Source organism: Cherax quadricarinatus, chromosome 61, assembly GCF_038502225.1.
Source record: "Cherax quadricarinatus isolate ZL_2023a chromosome 61, ASM3850222v1, whole genome shotgun sequence".
Lineage (NCBI taxonomy): Eukaryota > Metazoa > Arthropoda > Malacostraca > Decapoda > Parastacidae > Cherax > Cherax quadricarinatus.
This window is the reverse complement of record NC_091352.1, coordinates 22843855-22870881: the sequence shown is the minus strand read 5'-3', so window position 1 is coordinate 22870881 and position 27027 is coordinate 22843855. Positions and strand designations below refer to the sequence as shown.

General features: G+C 41.2%; 1 protein-coding gene across 2 annotated transcripts in view; it reads left to right on the top strand.

Moving 5' to 3' along the window:
* LOC128699287 (zinc finger protein 271) overlaps positions 1-24641 on the top strand; it is a 57266-nt gene extending 32625 nt beyond the window's left edge. The window contains exons 2-3 of one of the 2 annotated variants that reach the window (XM_070098282.1): positions 8844-9128; positions 21744-24641. In XM_070098282.1, the coding sequence (XP_069954383.1) occupies positions 23318-24277 (960 nt within the window). In that variant the 5' untranslated portion in view covers positions 8844-9128; positions 21744-23317 and the 3' untranslated portion in view covers positions 24278-24641. The remainder of the gene's footprint in view (positions 1-8843; positions 9129-21743) is intronic. The other variant, XM_070098284.1, reaches the window with a different exon arrangement.
* The last annotated feature ends 2386 nt before the right edge of the window (positions 24642-27027 follow it).

Sequence of the window (27027 nt, the reverse complement as noted above, 5' to 3'; positions counted from 1 at the left end):
CAGCCTGTCAGCCAGCCGGCCAGCCAGCCTGTCAGCCAGCCGGCCAGCCAGCCTGTCAGCCAGCCAGCCAGCCAGCCTGTCAGCCAGCCGGCCAGCCAGCCTGTCAGCCAGCCATCCAGTCAGCCGTCCAGTCAGCCGTCCAGCCAGCCGTCCAGCCAGCCATCCAACCAGCCAGCCACCAGCCAGCCACTACCCACACTGCCCTTCCCACTACCCACAATCTTCACCAACTATGCTGTCTTCCCCACCACCCACTTTTTTTTCACTTATCCTAGGTATTCTACACATATGTTGCTAAGTTTACACAAACCCACACTGCCTTCCCCACTACCTACACTGTCTTCCCCATCAACTATGCTGTCTTCCCCACCACCCACATGCAAACAAGTCACTTGTCTGACTCTTTTTGGTGAAAGGTTGATAATGGTCTAGGTTTTCATCACTATTTTGGGTATCCTGGTCATTACTTTCTGTCACAAACTCCTCAAAATCATGATATTCATCTTCACTGACACTTTAACCTGTGGTAGAACTACGACATGGGAAGGTAAGAGTCACTATTCACCAGAGAGTCAGGTATTCCATACTGCTTGGCTTGGTGATCAAGGTGCACTGAATTATCACTCCCACAATGCAATGCGGGTACCCCAATTTTTTCATTGTGCACACTGACCACGCAGACCCATTCTCTCACATGCAGGCCTACCAACTTTCTCCCGCTCGATTTGAAGGTGCTACAGTTTGCCCGTATAAGTACGTGACCGACCCTGACTGTTAAGATGTACATGTACATGACCGACCCAGAAAGGGTTAAAAATCCTCAATGCAGTTAGGCATAAAAAACAGAAAAAACGTAAAATAAATACACAGTACATGCAATACATACTCTGTACTGCCTCTCCTCACCTAATGACGGAGTTCTGTTCCTAATACCACATCGATAAACGAATTCATCACTAAACAAGGAGCATACTATAATGGTAGTGGGTTTATGTTAACCGTCTATGATACTGCTTTAGTGTCATCCTTGCACCATTTATAACATTTTTAGTATATACAGTAGTGTACTGTATATACTAAAAATAGAGGAAATCACTCTAATATACATTTTTTAGATATGCATACTGGTCAGAGAGCCTGTCGTAAGTCTGAGTTGTCAGTAAACGAGTACATTGCTAAGTGAGGAGAGGCTGTATTTATTTTATGGTGCCAGTCGCCCTTTTGTCATGCAACTGGTGTGCAAAAATGGCAGAAAAATACAAAGAGAATTGAACATAATGAACAATGGCTCAACTGAAAGCCAACAAAATAGTGAAACACCGAGAAAAGGGTGCTGAATATGTGGGGCCCTCCTATACAGCAAAGTAAGAGTGAATTATGCAGGACTGTTAGTCTACAGTCCAATTACTTTTACAGAACTCTTAATAATAATAATAATAATACACCTACCATCCGACTTACGACTGAGTTCGGTTCCGAGAAACTGGTCGTAAGTCGAAATGGTCGTAAGTCGAACTTTACTACTGAATATCAACAAAACATTTTTGTAATGACTTTATTTTATCGTTTTATTTTGGTATTTCATGTTTTACTTTACTTTTTATGCTGTTAGTACTGTATTTTATACTGTAAGGTTTAGGATAAACACTGTGTACAACACAAATAGTTGTTTATTTCCCAGAAATTTGGCATAAAAAATACGGTCGTAAGTCGAGCAGGTCGTAAGTCGGATGGTAGGTGTATCTTTATTTACTACAAGTACATGTACAAGGTATACAGTCCTAGCTGACAACAGTGACATACTACAATATTAACCCTTTAAGTGTTGAGACCCCTGATCCTTAACTCTTTCAATGTTGGTGCCATAGTACTACAGCTTACAAGCCAGTGTTGGTGCCGTAGTACTACGCCAAAATTCTAGCAGCTTCAAATCTAGCGGGAGAAAGTTGGTAGACCTACATATGAGAAAATGGGTATAAGTGGTCAGTGTGTGCAGTATAAAATAATCCTGCAGTACACAGTGCATAAGAAAAAAAGAACTCTGACCGTGTTTTTAGTTTGAAACACTGACTTTGCAGTGTATTTTCATGTGGTATTTATGGGCGTATTCTCATTTTCTTGGTCACATTTGATAGAATGGAAGATATGTTACAGAAATTGAAATAATTTTGAATGGTTTTCTGACTAAAAGTACCTTGAAATTGGGCTCAAATTAATGGAAATGTTTGATTTGTGTTGATGTTCAAGAGTAAATAAATCATGCCATGCGTCCAATACACGTCAGCTGGTGAATCTAATTTTAGTTCTTTCACAAATGTGCTGATATTATTTATACCATTTTTACAGTAATGCAGTAGTCTCAATAACAGTAAATCTTCTATTTCTTTGTGTGAATAAAAATTCAAAATAGAAAGCAAGCATAATATAAGAGGGGCCTGGAGACGTGACTAATGAAGAGAGACAGTGCCTTCACGAAAATCAAAGGCGTACCATATGGAGGGGGGGATGGTCTTTTTTTGTCAGTGCATTTTGCCGGGTAGCAGCTGTTAGCATGATGTCACGGCCTGCCGCCACACTCCACAGTGTCTCCTCAGTGCTCACATGGCTGCCATGGTGAGAGGAAGTGTTGCACTTTTGTCTCTCATCTGCTCCATCTTTTGTCTGGTGTTTCCTTTGGTTTTGGGGTTATGCATGTGATTATGGGTAAAAGGAAGTCTTTAACACCTGAAACTTAGCTCAGATCATAGGGCTTCACAAAACTGGGCACCAGACAAAAGAAATAGTGGAGAACGTTGGTGTGTGTGTGAGCGTTCGGTGAAGAACTGGGTGCAGCATTTCAAGGCTGGTGGCAGTGTCGAGTTACCCTCTACCAAACCTTGGCCTGGCCCCTGGAAGAAGACATCTGTTCATACCTTAACTGTATTAAAGAAGCAGTTTGAGAGGACACCTAAGATAACTGCCAGAGAATTGAAAGAAAAGAACCCACATCTTCTCTCAGAGGTGTCTGTAAGAACTGTTAGCAGATGTGTGTCAGAACCGGGCTACAGTAGTCACCGCCAGGTTAAGAAACCAATCCTCTCCAAGCCACAGAAGAAACGTAGGCTGGATTGTGCAAAGAAATATCTTCACTGGAATCCTCAACAGTGGTCTGAAGTACTTTGGAGTGATGAAGTGACCTTCACTGTCACCTGTAATCATGGGGGACGTGTACCGGCCCAGAGGTAGTGACCTGCTAGACCCACGCTACACCTGTGAGACCATCAAACACCCAGACTCGCTCATGGTTTAAGGGTGTTTCAGTGCTCAGAGTGTTCGTGAACTCATTGTGCTTCCCAGAAATCAGTATGTGAACCAGTATAATTACCTGGAGTTATTGTGTGACAATTTACCTGAGGTTTTTGACAATTGTGGGGCTATGGTTTTTATGCAGGATGGTGCACCATGTCATACCACCAAATCTGTAGTTCAGTGAGGTTCTTTAATGACTTGCTAGGCAATTCCCCAGACCTAAACCCAATTGAGAACCTCTGGTCAGTAGTGAAACAAAGTTTACTGGGCAAGGATATCAGTTCCATCCCACAGCTGGAGGCTGCTCTACGTGAGGCATGGAATAATATACATCCCCAAACCCTCAGGAATCTGTGTGAGAGTCTTCCTACACAGCTGAGGGACATGATTAAGTGTAAAGGATGCAGCACCAAGTATTAAAACCTCAGCAAGTGTGCAAATATATACATATATTGTAATCTTTCATGGTATGTGTTTGTGTTTTGGTATGTGTGTGGGGGAGGGGCGGCATAATGCCGTGACTAGCACTGTACATTTTTATGTTTGTAATAATGGCTTCATAGTTAAGGGATAATAAAATATTTGCAAGAGTTGCTTTAAATTTGGTTAGAGTTTAGCACAGGTAGTAGGTTGGTAGACAGCAACCACCCAGGGAAGTACTACCGTCCTGCCAGATGACTGTGAAACAGAAACCTGTAACTGTTTTGCATGATGGTAGGATTGCTGGTTTCTTTTTCTGTCTCATAAACACGCTAGATAACAGGGATATCTTGCTACTCCTACTTACACTTTGGTCATATTTCACAGACACGCACATCCATATATATATACATACATCTAGGTTTTTCTCCTTTTTCTAAATAGCTCTTGTTCTTCTTTATTTCTTCTATTGTCCATGGGGAAGTGGAAAAGAATCTTTCCTCCGTAAACCATGCGTGTCGTATGAGGCGACTAAAATGCCGGGAGCAGTGGGCTAGTAACCCCTTTCCCTGTAGACATTTACTAAAAAGAGAAGAAGAAAAACTTTATAAAACTGGGATGCTTGAATGTGCGTGGATGTAGTGCAGATGACAAGAAACAGATGATTGCTGATGTTATGAATGAAAAGAAGTTGGATGTCCTGGCCCTAAGCGAAACAAAGCTGAAGGGGGTAGGGGATTTTCGGTGGGGGGAAATAAATGGGATTAAATCTGGAGTATCTGAGAGAGTTAGAGCAAATGAAGGGGTAGTAGTAATGTTGAAGGATCAGTTATGGAAGGAGAAAAGAGAATATGAATGTGTAAATTCAAGAATTATGTGGATTAAAGTAAAGGTTGGATGCGAAAAGTGGTCATAATAAGCTTGTATGCACCTGGAGAAGAGAGGAATGCAGAGGAAAGAGAGAGATTTTGGGAGATGTTAAGTGAATGTATAGGAGCCTTTGAACCAAGTGAGAGAGTAATTGTGGTAGGGGACCTGAATGCTAAAGTAGGAGAAACTTTTAGAGAGGGTGTGGTAGGTAAGTTTGGGGTGCCAGGTGTAAATGATAATGGGAGCCCTTTGATTGAACTTTGTATAGAAAGGGGCTTAGTTATAGGTAATACATATTTTAAGAAAAAGAGGATAAATAAGTATACAAGATATGATGTAGGGCGAAATGACAGTAGTTTGTTGGATTATGTATTGGTAGATAAAAGACTGTTGAGTAGACTTCAGGATGTACATGTTTATAGAGGGGCCACAGATATATCAGATCACTTTCTAGTTGTAGCTACACTGAGAGTAAAAGGTAGATGGGATACAAGAAGAATAGAAGCATCAGGGAAGAGAGAGGTGAAGGTTTATAAACTAAAAGAGGAGGCAGTTAGGATAAGATATAAACAGCTATTGGAGGATAGATGGGCTAATGAGAGCATAGGCAATGGGGTCGAATAATAATAATAATAATATCTTTATTTTACTACAAGTACATGTACAGGGTATACAGTCCTAGCTGATTACAATGACATATTACTATATAGAAAGTCCCTTGTTATGCTCCGGAGGCATTTCGGGCAAATTAGGTCAGTGTCCCAGGATGCGACCCACACCAGTCGACTAACACCCAGGTACCCATTTTACTGATGGGGAACATAGACAACAGGTGGAAAGAAACACGTCCAATGTTTCTACTCTGGCTGGGAATCGAACCCAGACCCTCGCCGTGTGAACCGAGAGCGTTAACCACCAGGCCACCAGAGTCCCACCAGAGGTATGGGGTAAGTTTAAAAATGCAGTGTTAGAGTGTTCAGCAGAAGTTTGTGGTTACAGGAAAGTGGGTGCGGGAGGGAAGAGGAGCGATTGGTGGAATGATGATGTAAAGAGAGTAGTAAGGGAGAAAAAGTTAGCATATGAGAAGTTTTTACAAAGTAGAAGTGATGCAAGGAGGGAGAGTATGTGGAGAAAAAGAGAGTGGTGAAGCAATGTAAAAAGAGAGCAAATGAGAGAGTGGGTGAGATGTTATCAACAAGTTTTGTTGAAAATAAGAAAAAGTTTTGGAGTGAGATTAACAAGTTAAGGAAGCCTAGAGAACAAATGGATTTGTCAGTTAAAAATAGGAGAGGAGAGTTATTAAATGGAGAGTTAGAGGTATTGGGAAGATGGAGGGAATATTTTGAGGAATTGTTAAATGTTGATGAAGATAGGGAAGCTGTGATTTCGTGTATAGGGCAAGGAGGAATAACATCTTGTAGGAGTGAGGAAGAGCCAGTTGTTAGTGTAGGGGAAGTTCGTGAGGCAGTAGGTAAAATGAAAGGGGGTAAGGCAGCCGGGATTGATGGGATAAAGATAGAAATGTTAAAAGCAAGTGGGGATATAGTTTTGGAGTGGTTGGTGCAATTATTTAATAAATGCATGGAAGAGGGTAAGGTACCTAGGGATTGGCAGAGAGCATGCATAGTTCCTTTGGGTAAAGGCAAAGGGGACAAAAGAGAGTGCAAAAATTATAGGGGGATAAGTCTGTTGAGTATACCTGGTAAAGTGTATGGTAGAGTTATTATTGAAAGAATTAAGAGTAAGACGGAGAATAGGATAGCAGATGAACAAGGAGGCTTTAGGAAAGGTAGGGGGTGTGTGGACCAGGTGTTTACAGTGAAACATATAAGTGAACAGTATTTAGATAAGGCTAAAGAGGTCTTTGTGGCATTTATGGATTTGGAAAAGGCATATGACAGGGTGGATAGGGGGGCAATGTGGCAGATGTTGCAGGTGTATGGTGTAGGAGGTAGGTTACTGAAAGCAGTGAAGAGTTTTTACGAGGATAGTGAGGCTCAAGTTAGAGTATGTAGGAAAGAGGGAAATTATTTCCCAGTAAAAGTAGGCCTTAGACAAGGATGTGTGATGTCACCGTGGTTGTTTAATATATTTATAGATGGGGTTGTAAGAGAAGTAAATGCGAGGGTCTTGGCAAGAGGCGTGGAGTTAAAAGATAAAGAATCACACATAAAGTGGGAGTTGTCACAGTTGCTCTTTGCTGATGACACTGTGCTCTTGGGAGATTCTGAAGAGAAGTTGCAGAGATTGGTGGATGAATTTGGTTGGGTGTGCAAAAGAAGAAAATTAAAAGTGAATACAGGAAAGAGTAAGGTTATGAGGATAACAAAAAGATTAGGTGATGAAAGATTGGATATCAGATTGGAGAGAGAGAGTATGGAGGAGGTGAATGTATTCAGATATTTGGGAGAAGACGTGTCAGCAGATGGGTCTATGAAAGATGAGGTGAATCATAGAATTGATGAGGGGAAAAGGGTGAGCGGTGCACTTAGGAGTCTGTGGAGACAAAGAACTTTGTCCTTGAAGGCAAAGAGGGGAATATATGAGAGTATAGTTTTACCAACGCTCTTATATGGGTGTGAAGCATGGGTGATGAATGTTGCAGCGAGGAGAAGGCTGGAGGCAGTGGAGATGTCATGTCTGAGGGCAATGTGTGGTGTGAATATAATGCAGAGAATTCGTAGTTTGGAAGTTAGGAGGAGGTGTGGGATTACCAAAACTGTTGTCCAGAGGGCTGAGGAAGGGTTGTTGAGGTGGTTCGGACATGTAGAGAGAATGGAGCGAAACAGAGTGACTTCAAGAGTGTATCAGTCTGTAGTGGAAGGAAGGCGGGGTAGGGGTCGGCCTAAGAAAGGTTGGAGGGAGGGGGTAAAGGAGGTTTTGTGTGCGAGGGGCTTGGACTTCCAGCAGGCATGCGTGAGCATGTTTGATAGGAGTGAATGGAGACAAATGGTTTTTAATACTTGACGTGCTGTTGGAGTGTTAGCAAAGTAACATTTATGAAGGGGTTCAGGGAAACCAGCAGGCCGGACTTGAGTCTTGGAGATGGGAAGTACAGTGCCTGCACTCTGAAGGAGGGGTGTTAATGTTGCAGTTTAAAAACTGTAGTGTAAAGCACCCTTCTGGCAAGACAGTGATGGAGTGAATTATGGTGAAAGTTTTTCTTTTTCGGGCCACCCTGCCTTGATGGGAATCGGCCAGTGTGATAATAAATAAATAATAAAATAATTTAGCACAGTATGTGTATGCTTGTTATTGAGAGATGAGATGATTTTTGAGTATACATAGTCCTAAATTGATTAGTTGGCCGGGGGACCTCTTGCTGTTTCGGGCATAGAGTTCCAGATCTTTGGGCCCTTTATGTGCCTTGCAGTTTAGCATAGTGTGAGATGGACACGAGGGATGTCAAAAAGTGTTTTGTGCCTCATGTTATGTTGAAGCTTTCTAGGAGAAGTTTGAGTGGAGGGTTGATATTATAGTTTAATGTTCTGTATATATGGTAGGTACAGTAATAAGTGTATATATTTGTATATTAAGTAAATTCAAGCTTTTGAAGAGTGGTGGGGTGTGTTGTCTGGCACAGGAGTTTGTGATCACCTGCAGCACTACTTTTTGTTGGGTTATTAAAGCTTTAAGGTGATTGGCCATGGTAGATCTCCAAGCACAAATACCATAGGTGAGGTAAAGGTATATTAGTGATATAAAGTGAGGAGCGCCACTTGGGGTACATAGTATCGTATCTTGGAAAGTATACCTACCGTTTTGGAAACTTTCTTAGCTGTATGCTGGATGTGGGTCTGAAATTTTAGGTTACAGTCAAGGGGGAGACTTAGAAATTTGCCCTCAGTGTGACTTGTAATGGGTGAACCATTTATCGATGTTTAGCCGGATATTTAATGCTCTGTTTCTAAAAAGCATGAAGTAGGTTTTGACTATATTGAGAGTAAGTGTTGGTCATCATCCAGTTTGATATTTTATGTAACTCATTGTTTACAATGTTACCAAGTATAGCCGGGCTTTGGTGGGAGAAGATGTAAGTGGTGTCATCTGTGAATAGAACTGGTTTAAGGAGTTCCGATGCATTTGGGAGGTCATTTTAAAATGATGATTTTGGTATCATTTGAAAGCTAATAAAATGCTCTAAAATGTTTGTTTTAAAACATTATATAATACATATGCCTGTATGCCTGTGGCGAGGATGGAAATATTAGTTATCATGTTTTCAAGAAATATTAGGGTAAAAAAACAGCTTTTATGTGTTTCAGGCTCCCTGGCCTCCACTCTGGTCTCCCACCCAGCCCAGCAGCCTCCCTTCCATGGCCTAAAGCGACTCTTCTTAGTCTCTGCAGCTACCCATCGAACCTTTTTTTCTTTGCTGGCCCCATAGCCACCTGACTGATTTCCTGAACCAACCCAGTTACCAGATTTTAACCAACATTGCAGAAAATGTATTACAGAGGATTTCATTTGTAATACAGGTACTCCTCACTTAACGACCTAGCTGTTCAACAACAGCTTGGACTTACGACCAGCTCTCTGACCATTGTATTGTATGTATATTTTACTTTTTTATTGTTTTTAATGCCTAGTTCTATTTTTAATATACTGAATATGTTATAAATGGTGCAAAGGTGACATTAAAACAATATCTAAAGATGGTTGACACAAACCCACTACCAGTACCAATCTACTTTTAGGAATGGAACTCGGTAGATATTTTGTTTATGACAGTATTTCAGTCAACCTGTACATATTCTTTTTTTTCCTACACACCTCTTTAAGGGGGGCTCCTTGTCGTGGTAAAGAGGCTCTTGGTCTGTGGTCTCCTTCCTCAGACCGAACCTAGTTACCCCCTAATCCCCCCTTCCCTATCCCAGCCTCTCCATCCCCCCCCCCCCTTTCCTCTTTCCTGCTCCTTCCCATCCCTCCCCTATTCCCTTCCTATTTTCAACCTTAGGAATCTTCCCACGGGCACTCTAGTTCCTAGGTAGGGAGAAGGGTACTGGGGTCCATCCCATTCCGTTGAGGTCCTTGGCGGTGGCGTAGTTTGCCGTGGAATCTGGTTCATCTGGGGATGTCCCAATCCCTCTCCAGTCTCCCGGGGGGTGGCTTTGGGTATCTTTTGGGTGAAGGGTGTATCTCTGGAGGCTACCTTTTGGATTCCAGGGGGTGGTAGCCAAAGGAGGTATGCTTTGTAGTGGGTGTCCAGCTGCCCACTCTTTTGTCCACTGAGGTGGTTCGGTGGATGTGAGGTTGCTATCCCAGATTCCTGGTTTACTGGCATGAAGGGTAGGGTATGGCACGGGTTCCATACCGCATCTGCAATACTTACGGTGCTTGGATCCACTTGGGTATGGAGGGGGATTTACGGCCATTTTTTGCCTCCTAGGAGCTATTCCTCCACATTCCCTCCACCCATTTTTTTCTTTTTTTCCTTCTTTCTTTCTATTTCTACAAAACAACAAGAAAGAAGTGACCTAACCATGGAGTTCCCAAGCCATGAAACTGCTCCATCCGGGCCCCTTCCTGATACCGCACCCTGTTCTGACCCTGCCTCGTTATTTGACCACACTTTGGGCATTTCTAAATCCCCTGTACCTTCTGCAGGTGATGCTTCATCACCTGCTCCAGGTGCTGAGGCACCACCCATTTCTGTTAATGCCTCAGCTTTTTGCATGTCTTCAACAATGTGTCCAGTTTCTCTGAATATGGTATGACGGATTTTGGATTGCCCACCTACCTCAGGTCGGACCACCCGTGGTACTACTCCTAAACATTCTAGACCACTTACTGATGACAATTCCCACCCAAAAGTGACCTACAGGATACCCACTTCCTTTGCACACCATGTTTACAGGTATGCAGTGGGTTAAATTCTTTTCCCTACAACCAACATCTCTAACTGATTATCTTCCTGATCATAGTATTGGTAATGCTCTTATACAACATGTTGGCCAAAATATATCCTTTCATGCTCTTTGAAGTGGTACACGCGTCATTAGAGTTCGGAATTCAGAACAAGCTCTCGATCTTTCCCATAAAACTTTCATAGATAACATTCCAATCACAGTTCATAAGCACGCTACTCTCAGTTCTTGCAGTGGTTTTACCATGTACCATTATACAGAAAGATTTTGTCTTGCGGCAATGATATTTTAGAGCAATTAGCCCTTCAGGACCTTCCTATTCTCAAAGTGGATACATACATCCTACCCGCTCGCGGGAGAAGGTGCTTTCCCAGTAGCATTGCCCGCTTAACTTTCAACTTCTGTGGATTCCCGTCCTCCATTTATATTGCAGGCCATCTCCTAGAGGTCAGTAAAGTAGTCCCTACTCCCCAACAGTGTCATAATTGCTGGCACTTCAGACACCCCACTAAATACTGCAGATCTGCAGCGGAGTGCCTGGTTTGCATTGCCACAGATCATGCCAATACACTAAGGCCCTGCTTTACAGCATTTCGCCTTACGGCGTTCTGCTAATACGGCGATGTCAAATTATGACCAAAATTTGCTATACGGCAAGCGGTCTTTCAAATACGGCACCCCCTTACCTGGTTTGTTTACATTTTCCGTGACCATATCTATTATGTCAGGAAACTTTCCAAAATTTCAATGTTTTAAAGTTACTGCATATTTTATATGTACTCTGATAATTATACTTATGTGTACCTGTACCTAAATATACTTACACACTGTGCCGGTGTGCAGGTACACATTAAAATCGCTAAGTCTCTCACTACTCATGACGCCAATACTACTTAATAATAATCACTCTTGGACACACTGAATGTCTTATTTTACATCAATATAGGCATTTTCATTAATCCATCTATGATATTTTCTTCAAAATTATATATGAAACCCATTACATGGCATATGAACATGATACATACACTCAGAATAAAAATTGATGTAAATATGAGATTTGTTTACAAAGCAGCTGTGTAGATAGTGTCGGAAGAATTACGTTTTCTCAAGTCAAACTGGGGGATAACTGTAGAAAAATATTCTTTTTGTATGCCTTTACTCTATATATAGCAATTCATGACCGTTGTGGGTTTAGTGCTTTTTATTAATAATAATAATAATAATAATAATATTTTTATTATTATTATTATTATTATTATTATCTTCATTCACTCTAAAAATGGTGTGTTGCTGTTTGTTTATTCTGAACTAACTTGTACAACTTGTACACAATGTAAGAGTATTTGTACAGGTCTCCCTCAACATTCGCGAGGGTTAGGGGATCAAGAGCCTCGCGAATGTTGAAAAACCGTAAATGTTTGGTGCCCCAATATATTGTAGGGAAATATAATACAATACTGCTTCCTTAACTTGTTGAACCATGAACAATCATAAAATACATGAAAACGTCGTAAATTGTACTAAATATATACATGTTATGCTTTAATAACATGTATGTTATTAAATACCACAGACTCCACCAATGCCTCCACCATTCCCCAACCACTGCGAGTCCCTACTACCCTCCCTCCGACCCCCGCAACTGGCAGCCAGCCCTCCCACCTCTCAGTGTGGTGAGTGTTTTGTTTGTTCATTATTTGCTATTAAACTACAGTATAAATAATGTAAACCCATTCATGACTGCATATTGGAATGGCTATTCGGACAGGTATTGGACGGTGACATCATGTGTTTAGTCTTGAACACAGCAAAGAATCAAACATTTCTGCTACTGCTAATAATAACAATAGTAATAATAATAATAATAATAATAATAATAATATAATAATAATAATAATACGGTATAATTGAAGAAGGAAATTGTACAAAAATATGAGGGAGTGGTTGACATATTGTCAGTGTGGCTTTGTTTATGCTGGAGTGAGCATTAGTCTCCCTGCTTTTCCAAACATTTCACAATAATTCAGCGGTTGAGGCAGTGGTATTTAATAACATATATGTTATAAATAATAATAGTACTTATTAATAACATGTATTATTATTATTAATAACATGTATGTTATTAAATACCACTGCCTCAATCGCTTCCTCACCAGCTGCCTCACCCACTGCCTCAGTCGCTGCTTCAACAGTTGCCTCAATCGCTGCCTCAACAGCTGCCTCAACCACTGCCTCTACCACTCCAGTCGCACTCAATCTACAAGTACCAAACACAATGAATTATTGTGAAATGTTTGGAAGAGCAGGGAGACTAATGCTCACTCCAGCATAAACAAAGCCACACTGATGATGTGTCAACCACTCCCTCGTATTTTTGTACAACTTCCTTCTTCAATTATATCGTATTTATTATTATTATTATTATTCTTTCTTTCAACACACCGGCTGTATCCCACCGAGGCGGGGTGGCCCAAAAGGAAAACGAAAGTTTCTCCTTTTACATTTAGTAATATATACAGGAAAAGAGGTTACTAGCCTCTTGCTCCCGGCATTTTAGTCGCCTCTTACAACACGCATGGCTTACGGAGGAAGAATTCTGTTCCACTTCCCCATGGAGATAAGGGGAAATAAACAAGAATAAGAACTAGAAAGAAAATAGAAGAAAACCCAGAGGGGTGTGTATATATATGCTTGTACATGTATGTGTAGTGTGACCTAAGTGTAAGTAGAAGTAGCAAGACGTACCTGAAATCTTGCACGTTCATGAGGCAGAAAAAAGGACACCAGCAATCCTACCATCATGTAAAACAATTACAGGCTTTCGTTTTACACTCACTTGGCAGGACAGTAGTACCTCCCTGGGCGGTTGCTGTCTACCAACCTACTACCTAGGATTATTATTATTCTTATTATTATTATTATTATTATTATTACTATTGTTATTATTAGCAGTAGCAGAAATGTTTGATTCTTTGCTGTGTTCAAGAGTAAACACATGTCACCGTCTAATACCTGTCCGAATAACCATTCCAATATGCAGTCATGAATGGGTTTACATTATTTATACTGCAGTTTAATAGCAAATAATGAACAAACAAAACACTCACCACACTGAGTGGTGGGAGGGCTGGCTGCCAGTTGCGGGGTTCGGAGGGAGGGTAGTAGGGACTCGCAGGTGGCAGGAAACTTGAATATGATTTGGCGGCTGGGAATTTGGTGGTTGGGAATTTGGCGGTTGGGAATTCGCGAATGTGTGAAGCCCGCGAAAGCTGAAAACGTGAATGTTGAGGGAGACCTGTATTGTGTGGTAATTATTATTAAAATAAAAAATATTGAGGTAAATGTTTTACAGACTCTTACAAATGGACGTGAATGAACTAAAAGTAGACACATATTAATACGCATTTATTTTGCCTGACCATTTACCTGTTCAGTTTGTGTTCTTACATTGTCTCAATTCTGTATCTCGTTCTCTCTCTCTCGTTTACTCTTTCGTTAACTAGTTGGCTGTCATTGACGATGGCGTCTAAGGTTAGCTGTAATAAAAAGAGAAGTCGTAAGCCTCTTGCTTTAAGTGCCAAGTTAGAGGACAATGGTGTGCCATTCTGATTTTATTCAATAAACACCCTGCCACTCACCTCTCACACATTAATGTTAATATTTTAAGGTAAGTAATAAGTGTACTCTGTGTGTATCATACCTTTTATTGTGTTTTTAATGCCTATTTATATTGCTAACTTAATATAAGTTAGTGTAAACTTGTTGTCTGGCATTTATTGCATATTTTATGTGTGCTCTGATAATAATACTTGTGGAGCTGTGTGGTAGCTGGGTGGAGGGACAACATTACGTTTTCTCTGCTCAGCCATCAGAGAAAATGTTTATGAATCTGCGTTTGGCCCAGCCACTCCCTCACTCCGCTTTTGTTTACAATGGCATCTAAAGGTAGATGGCATCTAAAGGTAGTTGTTAGAAATGACTAAATTCAGTGAACAAGGCATGTCGATGTTAATATGACTCTGGGCCCCAGTGTAGGTAGGCGGTAGGTGTAGCCCAGGCGGGCTACACCTACCGGCTACCTACACTGACTGTCTACAAATAAATACTACTACCCTCTTCCTATATTAAGACTACACATATTTTAAGGTAAATAATGAGTGTACTGTATGTGTATTGTACCTCTCTGGGATGTTTTAAATATCGTATATTAAGTATGAGACGGGGAGCCAGTGCTACCTACACCTGGGTACCTGCACCTGACTTCCTACAAATAAGTACTACTCACCTCTCTCCCTACATTAAGATTACAAATACTTTGAAGATAAGTAATGAATTTACTGTGAATGTATTTTACTTTGTGTGTTTTTAATGCCTAGTTCTATTACTAACTTAATATAATTTAGTGTAAACTTGTTGTCTGGCATTTATATGCATTTATAAATGGAAAAAAAATGGCGTTCTGCCTTCCGGCGATGTCTGCTTTCCGGCGACAGCCTGGAACCCAACCCGCCGTATAAGTGGGGCCCCCCTCTTGTCTCAATTGCAATTACTGTTGTCAAGTCTATCATAATGAACGAGAAATCTGTTATCTTAAGGAGAGTGAAGGCCTTACTTACATTATGGCTGTCTCTTAGCTCCACCTTCAGGGAAATCTTCATGTTCCTTATTCTCAAATAGCTCAGAGATCTCCAACCTCGACGGTCCTCCCGTCCTACCAACTCCTCTGCTACCATGTCTTCTGGGGTTACCTCCATTTCTAATTCTTCGCTAGTTTCTCAGTCTACGAGACCTTGCAAGCCTACACCTTCTTCTCGCCTATCACCTGTGATGTTGAATCTATCTTCTACCTCGGTGCCTAGTTCTCACCCCCTTTTCTAACTCTCACATGAAGGTGGAGGTTCACCCCCCCTCATGTAGTCCCCTCTTCTCCTTTCCTCCCCCCCCTAGTATTCTTCCCTAGTTACCTTCCACCCTTCTTCCTCTCCTGTTCCACTGCAGGACTCTTCTGGCCCTGCCAACACATCTCTCCAGGTTCATTCACCCTGCCCCTCTCAGACCTCTTTGGTTCCTTCCATAGTCACCCCGATCTCTACTTGCTCTACATCACCTGCCTCTGAAATCATGGTATTGGCATCTTCCTTATCTGCTGAGACACTTGACGCTATCTCCTACTATATTGCAGAGATGAAACCCTCGATGGACACCGACGCACCTCCTTTTACCCCTTCTTTTTCACGACCCTCACAACAGTCTTTCCCTTCACAGCATTCTGATTCCTTTTTGCTTACACGCTTACCGTTGCCCCACATGTTGACTTCACTGACCCTAATAGCCCATAGATTTTATTGCTTCTTATTGTTGGCATACCTGTCTTTGTAAATAATGTCTTATTTACAATGGAATATTTGTGGCCTCAGGGGTAATCGGGGATAACTCCAAGTGTTGTTCTTCCAGTTTTCCCCGATATGTGTTGGGTTACAAGAGCTCAAAACTCATTCAGCTGTTATTCAGCGTGTTTTGGGTCATGTGCTGTTACATTCTTCTGATCCCTTTCCTGATGAATTATTTAATGAGAGCGCAGTTCTTGTGAGTGTTGGTATACCATAGCAACAAGTTTTTGTTCATTCTCTGCTGCATTATACTGTAGCTTGTATTTATTTACACAGATGGTATACAGTTTGCTCTCTATATCTTTCCCCCTCCTGTGCATTCTGTATCTCAGATATTGCCTTTTTGATCTCTTCTCTACCACCACCCTAAGGGAAAACACCATAAGTGTCCAGGGCCCAAGACTGTTCAACAGCCTCCCATCAAGCATTAGGGGAATTGCCAATAAACCCCTGGCTGCCTTCAAGAGAGAGCTGGACAGATACCTAAAGTCAGTGCCGGATCAGCCGGGCTGTGGCTCGTATATTGGACTGCGTGTGGCCAGCAGTAACAGCCTAGTTGATCAGGCCCTGATCCATCGGGAGGCCTGGTCATGGACCAGGCCGCGGGGGTGTTGATCCCCAGAATAACCTCCAGGTAACCCATCTTGTTAGGCAACTTCGCTATAGCTTACTCAGGTGCGGACTGTGCCTGGTAGCTGCCTCCCTTCAGGATGCGATTGACTGAGTTTCCCATTGGACCACTTCTTATGGCTTTAAATTTTCTAGTACGAAAACCCATTTCATTACCTTCACTAGACGTCCTCTTATCCCAGATATCCCATCATATTTACATGGCTCATGTATTCCAGAATGTGATACGGTCAAGTTTCTTGGCCTTCTCTTCAATAGCCGGTTGACATGGAAACCTCAAATTTTCTCTTTGAAGGCAGCTTGCCATGGTCGGCTGAATCTCCTTAAAATTCTTGCTCGTAGTTCATGGGGAGCCGATTGCAGAACTCTCCCCCTTTTGCATTCCATTCTAGTCTTGTCCAAGCTGGATTATGGTGACCAAGTCTATTCTGCGGCTTCCCCTACAACTCTTTCTAAGTTAGATCCCCTTTATTATCAAAGTCTACATTTATACCTTGGTGCCTTTTGGTCATTCCCCGTTGAAAGCTTCTATGCAGAGGCAAATGTTCCTTCCTTAGCTGATCTGCATGATGCTCATTGTCTTTGTTACTTTGTCTTCACTCATGACCTTCGTGTTTCTTCTACATATAGGTTGGTCTCAGATGTTAATGGAAGTCCATTGTTGTTCGGCGCCCCTGCCTACTCTGAAAGTTTTCTCTTCATCTTCACTCTGGTCTTCTCTCCAGTTGCCTCCCTTGTATGTTCATTTAGCATCTGCCTTTTCCCTTCCCCCTTGGGAAGTTCCAACGGTTTGTGCCTGTTCTCCCCTGCTACCATGGTCCAAAGCTCTCCTGCCTGCTACTGCTTCTTGCTCTCTTTTTCTCGATCACTTCCAGCCACATGCTCATGCCATCACTGTTTATACAGATGGTTCTAAATCTACTGACGGTGTTGGGTTCGCAGCAGTATTCCCTGACGATGTTTTCTGAGGTCATTTGTCAAACTAAGCTAGTATTTTTACTGCTGAGTTGTATGCCATCCTCATAGCGCTTCTTCGTATTACATATATGTCTCCTTCAACATTTGTGATCATTTCAGATTACAAGCCATTAAATAATTTGATTCCCTTGATCCATTAACCCTTTGACTGTTTCAGGCCCCTTTCTGAAACTGTCATTCTATGTCGCTCAATTTTTGAAAAAAAAAAAAAAAATTTTTCTTATGAAATGATAGAGAATCTTTTCCCGATGGTAATGACACCACAAGTTCGAAATTTGGTCGAAAACTCATGGAATTATGCTCCCGCGAAGTTAGCGGTCTCGGCGACATATGCGTATCGGCGATTTCGCCGACTTTGAGCCCTATTTTCAGCCAATTCCATTGTTCCAGTTGACCAAACTCATAGCTATTTCTTTAGAACTCCATTTTATCTATCAGCTGAGTACAAGAAACCTCCCATTTACTAATTTGGACTACCCAACATGGTGGTCAGAAATTGGCAATTTGGCCAATTTCACGCAAACTAAAAAAGATGCCAATTTCAAAATAGGGTCCAGAATAAACAAGGTAGACATTCGTGGCACTAGAATAACATGCTCTGTTCATTAGTCACATCTCCAGGCCCCTCTTATATTATTATTGCTTTCTATTTTGATTTTTTATTCATACAAAAAAATACAAAATTTACTGTTATGCAGACTACTGCATTATTGCAAAAATGGTATAAATAATATCAGTGCACTAGTAAAAGAATATTAGATTCCCCAGTTGACGTGTATTGGACCTGTGTTGTGATTTATTTACTCCTGAACATTGGTAAAAATTGAACATTTCCGCTACTTTGAGCTCAGTTTCAAGGTCGTTTTCATCGTCAAAGTAATGAAAATCATCTCTATTTCTGTAATATGTTTTCCATTTTATCACCAAAGACCATGAAAACGCGAATACAGTGATAAATACTATACGAAAATACACCTCAAAGTCTGCGTTTTATTCCAAAAAACGATCAGAGTTTTTTTTTTCTCATTACGCAATGTGTGCTGCAGGATTTTTTTTATATGGTGCACACTGACCACACAGACCCATTCTCTCACATGTGGGCCTACCAGCTTTCTCCCGCTTGATTTGAAGCCGCTAGAATTATTGAGTATATATACGTCAGAAACATTGGCTCGTAAGACGTATTTATACGTCGAAAACAGTCAAAGGGTTAATCCTTCACATTCAACTATGGTTGTGCCATGTGGCTAGCAAAAACAAAGACATTGTTTTCTGTTGGGTCCCTGGACACGTTGATGTGCATGCCTATGAACATGCAGATGCTGCTTCGTGGTCAGCGGTGCATGATCTTCTGGTTTCCTATAGAGGTCTTCTATTCAGAGATTATTTTCCACTCATCTTGCCCCATCTTCACTGCCGTTGGCAACAACAGTGGTCGAGCATGCACCATAACAAATTGCACTCTATTAACCCTTTCAGGGTCCGTCCCGTAGATCTACGGCTTCACATTGAGTGTCCAAACTGTAGATCTACGCCAAAATTCTAGCGCCGTCAAATTTAGCACGAAAACACTCATAGGCCTACATGTGAGAGAACGGGTCTGTGTGGTGGGTGTGCACCATAAACAAAAAATCTAGGCGCCCGCATAGCATTGTGGGAACGCCGGCTCAGTTACCCTTGTTCACCATGCCTCGTCGCAAGTCAGCTCTCACTCCCCGGAAAATTGGGACTCTCCTCTTCCTATCTGATAGTTCTGACACTGATGGAAGTGGAAATGAAGACGAATTCTACGGCTTTGATCAGTTAGTGACCGAAAAGAATGACCAGGATATCGATAGTAGTGCAGAAAACCCTGACGATCCTCAACCTTCTACCTCTGGTGTGGGCACTCGTGACTCACGGTCGGTTGTTCCTCATCGCAAGTGAAAACTAATATTTTCGCGTGGCCAGGCCTCTGACTTCAGTAATGATGATGGTAGACTGTCATTCAAGCAGTATATACCGAGCAAGAGGAAATGCTTTGGTATAAAACTGTTTGTACTCTGTGATTGTGACAGTGGCCTGGTGTTGGATATTGTTGTATACACGGGTAGTAAAACATTGAAAGATACCAAGATGTTATTGGGTATCTCAGGTGATGTAGTGAGAAACATGATGGCACCTTATCTTGGTAAGGGGCATACATTATATACCGATAACTGGTACACAAGCCCATTACTCAGTGATTTCATGCTAGTGAACAAGATAGATGTGTGTGGCACAGTGCGTTCTAATCGTAAACATATGCCCAGGCTCAACGCAGGTGCTCGTGGTGATGACGTGCAGGTGTTTACTGCCAATGACATCATGGCATTATGGTGGCATGACAAACGAGATGTCACATTGTTGACAACCATTCACCGTAATGAAATGCAAGACAGTGGCAAAGTTGATCGAGTGACTAATGAACGTATTCGAAAACCAGTGACAGTGATTGATTATACACAAAACATGCACTTGGTTGACAAATGTGACATGCAGATTGGTTTTGTTGACTGTGTTCGTAAGAGTTACAAGTGGTACATGAAACTTTTCTTCCATCTCATGGACATTTCAATGCTCAATGCATATAATATGTACCAAATAAAGACTGGCAACAGACCACCGTATGGTGAATTTTGTTTGTCTGTTGTCAGACAACTCATAATGAAGTACCAGGTAAGAACACCTGCTATACAACACAGTCCTCGAATTTTTCAGGATATACCCAAGCGTTTGAGGAGGGAAGGTGATCATTTCATAATACAACTTCCTTCAACTCAGAAGAAATTTGCTCAGAAGAGATGCATCGTCTGTGCACAAACAAAACGACGGCAACAAAGACGCAAAGACACTCGGTTTATGTGTGAGGAATGTAAGGTGCCTCTGTGCATGGTGCCTTGTTTCAAGGAGTTCCACAAGCTCCAGCAGTTCTAAAACCATGTCCAGTGATTGTAAATATGTAAATATATGATATACAAGATTTGTGCATGTTTATTGTAATAAACAACAGTGGTAAACAATAATATGATAATAACTTTAGTGCAGTTATTGTGTTCAATACAGTGAGTTTATATATATACATTATATACAGTATTGGTCTCTCAGGCCCCAAATGTTAGTAGGAATAGAAAAAAATTGGAAAAGAAAAGAAAAAACAATAAAAACCGCAAAATAATGTAATGCGCGTATGTGGAATTCGTCGATGTTGCCGCCACCACATCATTTTTGACAAACTTCTTGGCACTGTATCTCGGTAAGTACTGATCAGAATTTTTTTTTTGTCTTATTACCTTCACAAAAATATGCTCTTTAATTCTGTAAGAAAAAATAATTTTTTTTTTTTTTTCAAAATTTCTTGGACACTGGAGCACCACTTCAGATTTTGGCCTTGGACCCTGAAGGGGTTAAACCGCTTTTAGGTTTGTGGCCATCTTCTTACCACTGTTGACGTTCTTGGGAGACTGTGCTCTCCTTGCTCTGCAGTGGCCATTCTCTCCTTACCCATAGGTATCTCATGGAATGACACCCTGTGCCTCTCTGTGAGGTTTGTCAGGTCCCTATTTCGGTTCTTCACTTTTTTGTCAATTGCCTAGTTTACCAGTGAGCTCGCAGGATTTACCTCCAATGATGCCACCGCCACCCTACCACTCTTACCTTATCTTCCCTTCTTGCAGACGGTCCTGTTTTTGACTTGCAATCGCTTTTTGACTTTTTGTCAGCCAGTGCTTTACTGTACGAACTTTGACACATAGCCCTTAGGGGTCCCTTCCAGCACTTTTCTCCCCACACTTCTGATCACCTCTCCACCTAGCTGTTTATAGCCTCAGCGCTATTTTCTGCCCAGCAGCGCTGTATGACCATTGTCGGTGATTATAATAATTTTCCTACACAGATCAGTTTTACAGACTAAGAGCTGTTATCCTACTTCATTTCATTTCAAAGTGCAGCCCTATCCAAGATATACCACACCCCCCCAGGATGCAACCTACAACAATCGACTAACATCCAGGTATCTACTTACTGCTAGGTGAACAGGGGCAGCAGGTGTAAGGAAACATACCCAACGTTTCCACCCTGCCTGTAGTCGAACCACAGACACTTGGTATGTGAGCTGGGCACACTGCCAACCAAGTGACAGGACATATTGTATGTGATATAAAATAAATGCCCAAAGTACCTAGAAATCTGGCTATTTTTGCAGCTAAGATTGAGCTGATAATCAGAGATGTTTCTTAATCTAATACCAGCCGTATTAATTTCTCATTTTTTTTTTCAGCTCATTCATAAAGGAGGAAAACTACACTTGTAGTGTCAACACCCAGTGACACAAAGCACCCTGGTATCAGAAACAACATGGATGGTGTTAGTACTCAATGAAATTCTCCAAATCCTATGAGCAGTGAATGCAAATTCATTCATATTACTCAGGTTTACCACTCATCTGAATAACTATGTGCATTATCTACATCTAGCTCATTGACCTTCACTTTATCTATGTTTTGGAAGGAGATATACTCTATAAGTGAAACTAAATTTATTTGAAAAACCTCAGTTTCCAACTGTAATTTTATATAATAAATTTTTCATTTTATTAATAGTCAGTTTTTCTGTCTCTTATTTTCTCAATGTCTTTTCTTTTTCTTTATTTATGGTAATTCTAATTAAGATAACTTGGGTTAGATTAGGTTACATATACCTCTAAAAACTTTGTTTACCTTCAGATAAGCAAATTAGAAAAATCACTGTATACTACATCTGGTAATAAGGTGGCTGAGGGAAAAATAGGATCCATTCATATCTGAACATGTATCATTCCTGGCAGGAGAATAAGCTGCAGTATTAGCTCTTTGTAAGTGTGTATGAGTATTCCAAGTGTTAAATAGATAACATTGCTGTTTGAATGCACTTTGAAGTTTGCTGCTAGAGCTACACTTTGTATCATCTGTCTCATCTGCCCTTCTGTACTATTATTAAGAGTCCTGCATGAACTTAGATAAAGTCCTGTGACTAGTAATATTTTCACCTTAAAATTTTTAGGTTTTTACCCATTGCTGTGTACATAATCATTTATAGAATATTTTTTTTAGGAATTACATTCAGATTTAATATCAGAAAATGAAATTACTGGAATAATTAATAATTGGTTACCATAGATGTACATGTTATATGACAATAATAATTACTTAATATGTTAGATGATAAACTTTAACAGAATTTATTACAATTAAGCTTAAAGAGAGCTCAGTTGTACAATAAATTGCATTAGTGAATAAAACTGTTCAGATTTATTCACTAATGAAAAGCTCTGGCAGACAGAAAACAGATTTGAGGATTAAGTAAATTTACTGTGGTAATATATGCAGAGTATATGCTAAGAAAAATTCATACTAGTATTTCAGTATTGTCAATAGAAATATTTTAATCATAAGTACATTTGAGAGTTCATATTATAAATACTATTTTAATAATGCCTTTTCACAATTTTTTTTCTAATGTAGCTAATGGAACTTTAGCCAGTAAATGAATTCCAGAATACACAAGGCTGTGTGTATAAGAATATAATTGTTGTGATTTGTTTCAAAACATTAATAAAATTAAGTGCAAATATTTTGTTTATCTAGGGATTGATAATAAGTAAGTTTATTCAGGTATACATAAATACAGTTACATAGATTATCACATATAGCAGCATATGTGCAGAGAACCTAGGGTAACGCAAAAAAGTCAGACAAAGTGACTTATTTCCAGAAGAAAAATACTGTCTTATTCCTGTATAACTACCTAGAGATAATTCCACTTGATCTCTGATCAAGAACTGTATTTATACTCAAAATATAATCCTCTGTAGTAATGCAAATGAGTGTTGATACAAATGTGAAGCATTATCAGTGTACAGTGTGTCTTAAAGATTTTTCCAGAAAATCTGCCCTGGTAATACATATGAGAATTCACACTGGGGAGAAACCATATCAATGTTCAAAGTGTTTGAAATCCTTTTCAAGAAGTTCTGCCCTTGGAACACACATGAAACTTCATACTGGAGAGAAACCATATAAATGTTCAGTGTGTCTAAAAGACTTTAAACAAAAATACAATTTAGAAGCACATATGAGAATTCATACTGGAGAGAAACCATTTCAGTGTTCAGTGTGTCTAAAAGACTTTAAACAAAAATATAATTTAGTAACACACATGAGAATTCATACAGGAGAAAAACCATATCAGTGCTCAGTGTGTCTGAAAGACTTTACCCAAAAAAGTAATTTAGCAACGCATTCAAAAATTCATACTGGAGAAAAACCACATCAGTGTTCATTGTGTTTCAAAGCCTTTTCAGAAAAAGTCAGACTAATAAATCATACAAGAGTTCATACAGGGGAAAAACCATATCACTGTTCAGAGTGTCCAAAAATCTTCTCACAAAATAAAGAACTTGTTAGACACATGAGAATTCATACAGGTAAACAATTATATCAGTGTTCTGAGTGTTTGAAAGACTTTTTACACAAGACTGACCTAGTTAGGCACATCAGAATTCATACAGGAGAGAAACCATATCACTGTTCAGTATGTCAAAAAGACTTTTCTGAAAAAGCAAATCTTGTAAAACATGCAAAACTTCATACAGGAGAGAAACCACACCAATGTTCGGTATGTCTAAAAGATTTCTCAGAAAAAGCAAACCTAATAAAACATGCAAGAACTCATACAGGAGAGAAGCCATATCAGTGTTCAGAATGCTTTAAAAACTTTACACAAAAGTCCTCCCTAGTAACACACATGAGAATTCACAAAGGAAAGACTCCATGATGCTTTTCACTCAGTTTAAAAGATAATTATTAAGTGTCCTTTGTTAGCATATGTAAGGAGAACCTTAGTTATATTTATTACATTTAAAACAAACTTTCTAGTAACAAAAGAGAACTCGTAAGAGAATCAAACCACTGTTTGTTGTATTTAAAGAAAGGTAATAATCAGGAATATAACTTGTACATTTGAAGAATAGAGGCACTGTTATGCTGTGCTCAGAAGAGTAATCTAAATTCTAGTTTGATGTTAGAGATTTCATTCAGAGAAAAGCTGTGTGTTTTAAAAACTTTTTTCATAGATGAAAAATACCTTTATAAATGCATCTTCTTAGAGTATATATATAAACATATTTTTTTCTAACCAAATATAAGTATAGTTTGAGCATCCCTCATACAGAAGGTTTGGGGACAGAACTGTTTCAGATTTCGTAATTTTTTTGGATTTTGGAATATAATGAGATCTTGGTGAGGAGACCCAAATCTAAACACTAAATCTATTTATATTTCAAATACAGTTCCTCTTCATCCCCCCTTCCTTCTCCCATCCTCCCCTTTTTCCTTTCCTCCTCCTCCTCCCCACCCCTCCCTTTTGCCCTTCCTTTTTGGCCTTTGGGATTTTTTTCCCACAGGCACGCTAGTTCCTAGGTAGGGGAAAGGGTACCGGGGTCCATCCCATTCCGTTGAGGTTCTTGGTGGTGGCGTAGTTTGCAGTGGAATATGGATTGCTTGGGGATGTCCCGATCCCTCTCCGGTATCCCGGAGGGTGGCTTTGGGTGTCTCTCAGGCGACAGGTGTATCTCTGGAAGCCACCTTTCAGATTCCGGGGGTGGTGGCCAAAGGAGGTATGCTTTGTGGTGGATATCCGGCCGCCCTCTCTTTTGTCCACCGAGGTAGCTCAGCAGATGTGTCCTCTTCAAGGGGGGCTCCTTGCTGTGGTGAAGAGGCTCTTGGTCTGAGGAATCAGACCTGTCGGTCTCCTTCCTCAGACCGAACCTAATTACCCCCCAATCCCCCCCTCCCTATCCCATCCTCCCCATCCTCCCTTTTTTCTTTCCTCCTCCTCCTCCCCACCCCTCCCTTTTGCCCTTCCTCTTTTTGGCCTTTGGGATTTCTCCCACAGGCACGCTAGTTCCTAGGTAGGGGAAAGGATACCGGGGCCCATCCCATTCCGTTGAGGTTCTTGGCGGTGGTGTAGTTTGCTGTGGAATCTGGATCGCCTGGGGATGTCCCGATCCCTCTCCGGTACCCCGGAGTAGCTTTGGGTGTCTTTTGGGCGACGTGTGTATCTCTGGAAGCCACCTTTTGGATTTCGGGGGTGGTGGCCGAAGGAGGTATGCTTAGTGGCGGATATTCGGCCGCCCTCTCTTTTGTCCACCGAGGTAGCTCGGCAGATGTGAGGTTGCTATCCCGGATTGCTGGTTTACTGGCATGAAGGGTAGGGTATGGCACAGGTTCCATGCTGCTGCATCTGCGCTACTAGCGGTGCTGAGGTCCTCTTGGGCGCTGAGGGAGATTTCCGGCCCTTTCATTCCTCCTGGGAACTATTCCTCCCTGCTCCCCCCTTTTTTTATTTTTTTTTATTTTTATTTTCTTTTCTTTTTTTTTCTTAAAAACAAAAAGCAAAGGAGTAACCTAACCATGGAGAACCCAATCCATGAACCCACTACCCCCGGGCCCCTTCTTGATACCGCACCCCATTCTGACCCTGCCTTGTGTTTAGACCACTCTTTGGACACTCCTGATGCCCCTGTACCTCTTGCTGGTGCTGTTTCCTCACCCGCCTCAGGTACCGGGGCTTCGACTGACTCCTTCAATTTGTCTGAACTCCGCTCTCCTTTGACTATGCTTCCGGCTTCTCCCTCTACGGTACGGCAATTTTCGAATCGCCCACCCATTTCACGCCGGACCAACTCCGGTCCTACTCCTAAACGCCAACGTCAATCTCCTGATGATGCTCCTTCATTACCTTCCCATTCTACTCGGAAAAGACCGACACATCAAGCACTCCCTCTCCACGCTCAGTTTCGGACCACACAATGGACTAAATTCTTTACTTAAAGACCGACGACTTCTTCTGCCTACCTTTCTGACCATAGTATTGGCAAAGCGCTCCTGCATCATGTTGGTAGAGATATTTCATTTCATGCTCTCAAGAGTGGTACGCTCATCGTCACTGTCCAGAATGCTACCCAAGCTCATGATCTTTCTCTCCTTTCGAATATCAATACTACTCCTATCACTATTGAAAAACATCTTACTCTCAATTCTTGTAGTGGTACTGTCATTCTGCCCCATACCATAGTCCAACAGAATTTCCAGTCATGTGGCAATGACATTTTTGAACAGCTGGAACTCCAGGATCTCCCAATCCTCAAAGTAGACACTTATGTCCTTCCTGCCCGGGGGCGGAGACGTTACCCTTGCAATGTGGCTCGTTTAACTTTTGACAGCCGAGAACTCCCGTCCTCTGTATATGTCGCGGGACATCGGTTACAAGTTCGAAAGGTGATACCTACACCGCAACAATGTAGAAATTGCTGGCGTTTTGGTCACCCAGCGAAATATTGCAGATCTATGGCCGAATGCCCAGTCTGTGGTGCCGACGACCATTCTAATACATCTTGCAGTCAACCTCCATCTTGCCTTAATTGTAATGAAGCTCACCCTTCGTACTCCCGCCGTTGCCAGGTCTACTTAATTATTTTTTTTTTTTTTTATTATCACACCGGCCGATTCCCACCAAGGCAGGGT